General features: G+C 41.1%; 1 protein-coding gene across 1 annotated transcript in view; it reads right to left on the bottom strand.

Moving 5' to 3' along the window:
• Nucleotides 1-310: 310 nt before the first annotated feature.
• The window catches only part of LOC104396177 (sodium channel protein type 5 subunit alpha-like), a 184,085-nt gene continuing 175,999 nt past the window's right edge, over nt 311-8,396 (bottom strand). Inside the window, exons 22-26 of the mRNA XM_010005994.1 lie at nt 6,314-6,367; nt 4,848-4,989; nt 4,063-4,163; nt 3,299-3,569; nt 311-1,545 (exon numbers count right to left, since the gene is read on the bottom strand). Of these exons, the coding sequence (XP_010004296.1) occupies nt 311-1,545; nt 3,299-3,569; nt 4,063-4,163; nt 4,848-4,989; nt 6,314-6,367 (1,803 nt within the window). The remainder of the gene's footprint in view (nt 1,546-3,298; nt 3,570-4,062; nt 4,164-4,847; nt 4,990-6,313; nt 6,368-8,396) is intronic.

Below are 8,396 nucleotides of genomic sequence, written 5' to 3'. Positions count from 1 at the left end.
CAGGCTTTATCTGTGGATAGATATACACTGTGTGTACTGTATTACAGTCTAGCATATTCTTATTCACACCATTGATATAACAGCTATGACCCTGCAAAGTTTCTTCCTGTGCATGTATAAATATAAACATTGAGCCAAGTCAAAAAGAGCAGGGTCAAAGGTTATATGACTTATTAGACTCCTGTAGTTAAGGGTAAAAACTCCATTGCTTCCTTTGCAACTAATGTTTAATAAGAAGGCTGCTTCAATCGTTGTGTAGTTACAACATTACATTCTGTAAACAATATTTTAAAGCATTCTAAACAAACATTTACACAATTGATTCTTTATCCTTGTCTGGCGAGAGGAGGCAATCTATAGCCTCATCACTTTTGCCCGAGTCTGTTACCTTCAGCTGGAGATTATCACTCGTACCTCTGGTGACACTGTCGTAGGACGGAGGGAAAGACGTGGAGGAGAGAGTTTCTGATTTGTCTATTGGCCTGCCGTAGTTTTCGTTCATCATGAACGCAATAAGACCCTCCTTCTCGGGTGCATCGTCCTCGAGGATGCTGCCATCCAAAGTTCTGTGCCGGTACAAGTAAGACGCCTGCCTCAGGGAGCGCCGGAACAAGTGCCTCCTGTAGGCCCGTTGGATGACGATGGCGGAGACCTCCTCTTGCTTCCGTCTGAGGGTGGTTGTGATCGGCTCATAAGAGATCTTAGATGGATTCGCCGCCATGAACTTTTCTTCCATCTGTATTTTAAGGGCATCCATCTCTCCAGATTCTCCTAGCACCCTTTTTGTAAAAGCAAACAAAATATCCAGGCAATGGATCCTGTCCCCGCTGACCATGGGCAGGTCCATTGCTATGAGTTTGATTTTGTTTGGTTTCGCTATGCGCAAAGGTTCTGACAGCGCGTCTGCAAAGTCTGAAAGTGCAGAATACTCAATAAACTGAGTGGCTTCGGGGTCAAACTTCTCCCAGATTTCATAGAACATATCAAAATCATCCTCGCTTAGAGGCTCTGTACTTTCCTCAGTGGCTACACTGAAGTTCTCTAAAATAATGGCTATATACATGTTTACAACAATGAGAAATGATATAATGATATAAGTAACAAAGAACAAAATCCCTACGGCAGGGCTTCCGCAGTCCCCCTTTGAACCATTTGCATTCAGAAGGTTTGGGTCGCAGTGTGGTGGTCCAGTGTTTAAAATAGGGTTGAGAAGACCATCCCAGCCAGCTGACGTGGTGATTTGGAAGAGACAGAGCATGCTGTTAGCAAAGGTTTGGAAGTTGAACATGTCATCAATCCCATGCTCCTTCTTAACATAGGCGAAGTTAGCCATGCCAAAAATGGCATAAATGAACATGACCAGAAAAAGCAAGAGGCCAATGTTGAACAGAGCAGGTAGGGACATCATTAAGGCAAACAGGAGAGTTCGAATTCCTTTGGCTCCCCGGATGAGTCTTAGGATCCGGCCAATTCGAGCCAAGCGAATGACTCTGAAGAGTGTGGGAGAGAAGAAATATTTCTGGATGATGTCAGAAAGTACAGTGCCTTGAACGAAGAGAGACAAACAGCGAGTTAGTACAAGGGAAAGAATCCCAGGCTTCCTTTTAAAGCAGTCAGGATTATGGACAGAATCCATGTCCCTTCCAATCTTCCCCAGATTGGAAGACCCGTGACAAAGGGCATGGCATCTTTGTTAGTGTTTTCATGCCCATTTGATCCATGCAAACTTTGCTGAGACTATGAGCAAAGGTGTCAATGGTAGCTGTAGTTTTATTAAGGGAAAGCTTGTCTGTTGGGAATGAGAAACCAGGAACACCCCCGATAAAATGCAGGTATTGGCAGCTTTTGGCCATGACCCACCTGAGAAACTTATTCTGAGCACAACTGGTCAGAATTTTTCTGACTTGACAGTATTTTGGGCTGTAAAATGTTAGTGAGTCAGCACTGAAACACTGGTATGCTGGGTCTATTTTTCTGAGCCACCTCAGGAACAGTGCAGTTTCTCTTGGAAATCTGCTTTGTTATTTGTTTTTCCAGTTTTCCTGAAGGGCTGGGAGGGAACTAAGGGCCAAGATTTTACTAGCAAGAGAATGACCTTGCATCTCTATAGCCTAACTCTTCCTGCAGAAAGAGAGCAGTTTGATCCAAGTTGCCTAATGCAAACAAACCCTGGCTGGCTGAGCCTTGCTGAGCTCATGTCTCCCAGTCTAGCCTGGGACAGGGCTCAGAGGTATGGCCCAAGTCTTCTGACACTGAAATGATCTGGTTGATCATGAGGCAGAACTATGAACAATGTGACAGCTCTGGTCAATGTTGCATCCAGCATCAAGGCCCTGATGACAGTTGTGTGGTAGTGATATTCCCTGTGTCACCCAAACCTCTGAAATCCAGGTGCTCTTGGCTGACCAAAGGCTTCCAAAGCACAGGATTCTCTCTGGCCACCAAGGAACTCCTGCTTTGGGACCTTGTAGGCTCCCTGGTCCACCAGAAAGAGTTAAGAGAAACAGAAGCATCCATCAATGAGAAGATGTCTCTGTTTTCCTAACATACAGTTTTTCATTCACCTACTCCATCCTTCAAAATGGAAACTATATTGGAAGAACCAAATTTCTGAGTTCCTTCTGCTCAGTGGATCAGTTGATTATCTTCCAGTTGCTACTTTATTTCCAACTTCAATGAAAACTCTTTTGGCAGGATTTCATATTCACATTTGACATGCATTTCCGTAACACCTAACATATGATCTGTGGCTGGTGCTGCAGAGCAACAAAAGGCACAAATTAACAATAAAACTGTGTCTCTATGTTTCATCCCTGGGGCAGATGAGGGTTCAGACCTCCTGAGACAGCGGGGCTGAGAACATCTAAACTCACTGCACCTGCCCAAGCCTGCCTCAAAGGCTTTTTCACACTGATGTAATTAAATGTATGTAGCAAAAAAACAGCAGTCTTCATGTGTCCTTTTCATGTGGCTTTTTTACTTCTCTGTCTTTGGCTGTTATGCAGAACTGGGGTTAAGCACATAATACCAGTTCTGCCCCATGTTTTATCACCACAAACCATGAAGTGTACATCAAAACCAACACGATGGTGTGACAAACATAATTTTGCTGATCACACCAGTTGCTGTTCAGCACTATAATGTTGTATTATTTAAATATATTTTTAAAAATATGCTTAGGCTGTAGTTATCTGTGTTGAAAGTATATTTTATTGCATGAAGCCTTCAACTTTGTCTAATGAAATGTATGTCTGCCTTCCTAGCTCTGGAGTTTGGGTGAAAACCCAGATTCACCTACCTACGATAGACAGAATCACAACGACAAAGTCAAATATGTTCCAGCCATTGGTGAAGTAGTAGTGTCGTAGAGCCAGCATTTTGATGATGCACTCCCCAGTGAAGATGGCAACAAAAAGCATGTTGATTTTATGGAGGATGTTCACTTTTTCTTGACTTTGGTCATCTGTTTCCACCATCATGGTAACCATGTTAAGGCAGATGAGAATCATGATGGAGACATCAAAGGCTTGTTTTGAGACGACATCAAAAAGAAAACCTTGGTATTTGTTCTGGAGGAAAGGAGAAAGTTTAGTTAGGAAATTGGAACTGTGTGAAAATGATGGCTTCATTGTCTCCTGATTAATCAGAAAGCAGAGGAAAATAGTCTTTGTACTGCTTCTGATTAGAACTTCATAAACATAAAGATGATGACAAATGCTTGAATGATAGAGTTTTCAAAGCCATTTACTACTAATGTGTCTTGAAACTACTGAAGAAAGACCTTGGACTGGGGCCATTAATTCATTCAATGCAGGCATGTGGCCACTGCCATAACCGCATATGTAAATTATATTTTTAGCCAATATTGCAGAACAATGAGAATTTTGTACCACACAGCTCACTGGACTTGCAAACACCGTTCAAAATCAAAACACGTAAATATTAAGTGGCTTTTGTCTGGAACAAATCACTCTTCCTACACTGAGAAATTAAATTGCATTCATTCTGTGAAATAAATATTCAGCTATTACACATAGCTCAACTGTATGATGTCATTCTTACCAGTGGCCTTGGGATTGGCTTTTGAGGTTTCTTAGAACCCAACTTTTTCATTGCATTGTAATACTTTTTCTGTTCTTCTGTCATAAAGATATCCTGGCCACCTAAGTATAAGGTGAAAACAAAGCTATTACTTTTGATGAAAGAGCTCCACTGCTTCCATCCAAAGCTCAGGGCTACATCCTCTTCTGTTTTCTTATTTCCCTTTCCATGTAGCCTTCATCAAAATATCTTAGAAGGGCCTGATCAGATGCAATGCTGCAACCTGCTTCTTGCATGGAGATGAAGTACAGGAGACAGACCAAGGATGAGCAACACTCGGGTTCTGTCTGTACTCAAGGTACGTCCAGGGTGAGAGGGGAAAACAGAAGAACCTCAGCCCTTTGTTTAAATCATACAAAGGAGCAAGAAACACAGGTCTCAGGCCAGGCTGCTTCTCCCTGACCCTGGGGCAGTGAGGTGATGCATGGAGAAGAAGAGATTGCACTGCTCTAAGGGATGGTGGTGTTTGTGCATGGAGCACACCAGGGTGGTCTGTGCCTCTGTGGCAGAGTTTGTACCAGAGATCCCATCTGCATGGAGCTGCTTCTCTGATTTCTGTGGGCAGTATAATCCCCCCCAGCATGTATTTTCAGGATGCTCATCCTATGGGGAGATTAGAAGCTGCTACAGCTGTGCTCTTGCAAAAGTCCTGCAAGATGGTTTCTGCAGCTGTTCTGTCATTGCCAATATGGAGGCTAATGTGGCAAAGCTGCTGCTTATAAATCTATGTGTAGCATGTGCACTACTTATCTTTTTCTTTTGTTGGTTAAAATTGTCAATGATGACACCAATGAAGAGGTTCAATGTGAAGAAAGACCCGAAGATGATGAAAATCACAAAATACAGGTACATGTATAAATTACATTCCCATTCAGGCTGCTCCTCACACTGCAAAAGGAAAAGGGAAAAGTTGAAAATGGCACCATCTCTGCACCTATCAAAATACTGATGCAGTTAAAAGAAAACTGTCTGTCAGCGTTAAAGATTATGGAACAGGAAAACCAGTGTAACTCCCAGGAGCAGAGTCAGCACTCCATGGGCTCTGTTTGAAGTTTACCACTGGCATCTGCATTGCCACACTCATTTCAGCTACATTTCACAACACTGTCACAGAGATATCACGGCTTCAGAAAGTGCAGTGTCAGAATAAATCCTATAAAATGTTCTCAGTCTGAACCCAGAAGGGGAAAAGAATCAATTTTCTGATTATCCCTAATCTTATATGAACGGATGGAACTTATAGAAAGCATGATCACAGTATAATTAAATGTTACTGGAAAACATTGTATTGAGTCATCAGATTTAGAACTACAACCTTTCTGTTATGAAGAGCAGAAAATAGTAGGGTCTCTTTCTAAAGGACTGAGCAACACAGTAGAAGAGCCTCAGTATGTACCACATTTTGGAAAAATGCTCTGATTTGGCCCACCACCTCCAGGTATCTAACCAAGCTGCCAGCAACTCCTGTTTCCCAAAATGCTGTATTTTCTTGTGTTTCATTCAGCAGCAGGGAGAACACACATACGTGTACTTGTCCTCAAAGAGCAAATGACATTATGAGCTAGGTTATGCAGAGGTAACTCTGGTCCTGTGATGGCATGAGGGTTTTTCACTGGTTATTTTTCCATTAGCAGCTTCATTCCCTGTTAATTAAGTCAGCCTGTCAAGTCCCCAGTTCCAGGCAACTACGTCAAAAATGAACACTAAGTGCAATCTCGTTCCTTTAATATTATTAAAAATGGGAAAAGAGACATTTCCTTCAATAAAAAATGAACAAGTCACATATGATGTAGCAAGGGAAATACCTCTTGGTTTTTCTTTTTTGTTGTTGTTGGTTTTGGTTTATTAATTGTGTTTTTTCTCAGAAACCTGAAAGCTGAATGGGGCATAGGTAGGAATTGGTTGCCCACTCAATACTGCTACCAGTACCAGAGCTCCAGCACATCCCAGGAGCTCCTCCACCCTCCTGCTGCAGGTTCAAGAAAACAATCATAGAACGTCTGGGTTGGAAGAGACCATAAAAATCATCTAGTTCCAACCTCCCTGCCATTAGCTGAGAAACCTTGCACTAGACCGGGTTGCTCAAATCCCCACCCAACCCGGCCTCAAACACTTCCAGAAAAAACATTGCTCAAGGTGAAGATATAGGGAGGGCTGAGTGCTACAAAAGTCGATGGCAAAAAGAAGTATTAATTTCATTGTTGTGACTTACCTCTCGTGAATCAACTGCTGCATACATAATATCCATCCAACCTTTAAATGTGGCCTGAAAAAACACCCACAAAATAGATAATTAGGCAAATTCAATAAGCATAACTTGAAATGATGATACATATAATCTCTGTGATGTGTTTTCAAAATGCGATGTTGAGTATGTTCTTCACACCCAAGGAATTTAATCTCCTTTAAAGCAATATATATCTATGAGTTTATGTTCATTTGGACATTTAAAATCATTCCAGAATGGTTTTCTCCTGGATTCTTTCATTCACGTTTTCTGATTTTCTGCAGTTGTAGGGATAAAACAGAGGTTTTAAAGAGAGATTTTAAAAAGGAGAGAAAACATGAAAATTAAATCTTTGGAAGTTTTGACCTTGAGAAATTCAAGTAATGAAGAAAAATGGCTGCACAGGATAACTCAGAGCACACAAATATCAGACCAGGTGAGATGGATCGTATCCATATTGCTTGTTCAGAAAATCAGTAGTGAATGTGCTGTAGGATCCCTCTGAAACTCTGATTCTGCTCTGTTTTAAACTGGGGTAAATCAAGGCAATGCCAAAGCCCAGGGAGTCACTTAAATGGCAGCTGAATTGAAAGGAGCAAAGGCAATGAACACCTGCTGTGAGCCTGGCCCTGGAAACTCAATCTGATTTACTGCTCAGGTATTTGTTATGTTTTTGTTTTGGTTTGGTTTGGTTTTGTTGTTTTTTTTTTTAAATCAGGGATTTTAAAATATTTTTTAAACTGTTTAAATAAGGAGGGATTCCACAGAAGTCAGTGTATCTCATTGGAAACTTCAGTGGAAGGAAGGACAGTGACAACACTCCTAGGAGAAACATGGAGAAGTGATTTTCAGAATTCTGTAGCAAAACGATGATTCTGCTCTCAATCTTTGCCTCCCATTAGACACAGCCTGATGGCAAATGTACCTGGCATTAGGTCTGACCCTGGTCTAAGCCACTGTGCCTGTATATTAGCCTTCTGGGCCTGGTTCTCATTGACTTTTGACACATTTAGACTTGCTCTGGATTTAAAATCAGTGTGAGCAGATACTGATGCACTTTTAACTTAATTGATTTAGTCAAATTTACACTAGCCTGCATGAAAGACCCACATCCAATATGTTTTGAATCCTACTGACACTTAAGTTGAATTTACTCCACTGTGTGCTGGCACACGATTCCAGATAATTATAGTAAGAATTTGGCCAGTGGTACCCAGGAGAAACTCAGGCATTTTTGTTGAGCTTGGTACCTCCAGTGGTTTTAGAAATGCTTCATTATACATTCTTTATTATGAAATTAAATCCTGGAGGTAACATTGCCTTCCCATTTCCCTCTGAAGACTACTGAGGCAAAGGAGAATGTTGTACAAGAGGTCAACTGTATTTTTCATCAAAATACATAGAAATGTTTGAAAGGTTGGTCATTTTTATCTACTGGTTGAAAGAGATGAAACACTTAAATCAGAACGTTTTGGAAAAACTATACCATAGTATTGTGTGTTAAAAACCACTTCAGATATAGTGTTTCTAGGAATGATCAGCAGTTTTACTGAAACCGAGAATTATTTGAACCTGTCATGCTGATAGTCCTTAACTGTTCTAATATTTTCCTCTTCTGCTCTTCTCTTTTCAATCTGATGAAAGATTTTCTGGTGTCATTACAGCTGCTTGCAGCTTCCAGCTCGAAGTGCCATCCAGGAAGGGTGGAGGGTATAAAACAAGAAATCCTTTTCCTTGCGGCACAAAATGATATGGTCTTAACCTGTTTTATTCTCCCACTTGGGAGAAAATCTTTCCCCTTAAGTAGCTATTTCACCCCTTGATGTGTAGCACAGACATGAGAGACTCTACTGCAAAGGCACAGTGGTTTATAGAGATAACAGATGATGAAGTGATCTGACAAAAATAAATAATAAGAGAATGAAGTACTGTGATTTTTCTGTTTTTTCCAGTTGTCCAGAAGTAAGAGAATTAAAAATCCACCAGGCTTCTGGAAAGCTTCCCTTGACACTTCATCTGCAGAAGCTAAAAGATACTGAGAAGGAGAGAAACGTAACACTAGGGAAAG

This window comes from Chaetura pelagica, unplaced genomic scaffold, assembly GCF_000747805.2.
Source record: "Chaetura pelagica isolate M959 unplaced genomic scaffold, ChaPel_1.0 scaffold199, whole genome shotgun sequence".
NCBI classification, from domain to species: Eukaryota; Metazoa; Chordata; class Aves; order Apodiformes; family Apodidae; genus Chaetura; species Chaetura pelagica.
This window is presented reverse-complemented; position numbering and strand designations above follow the sequence as displayed.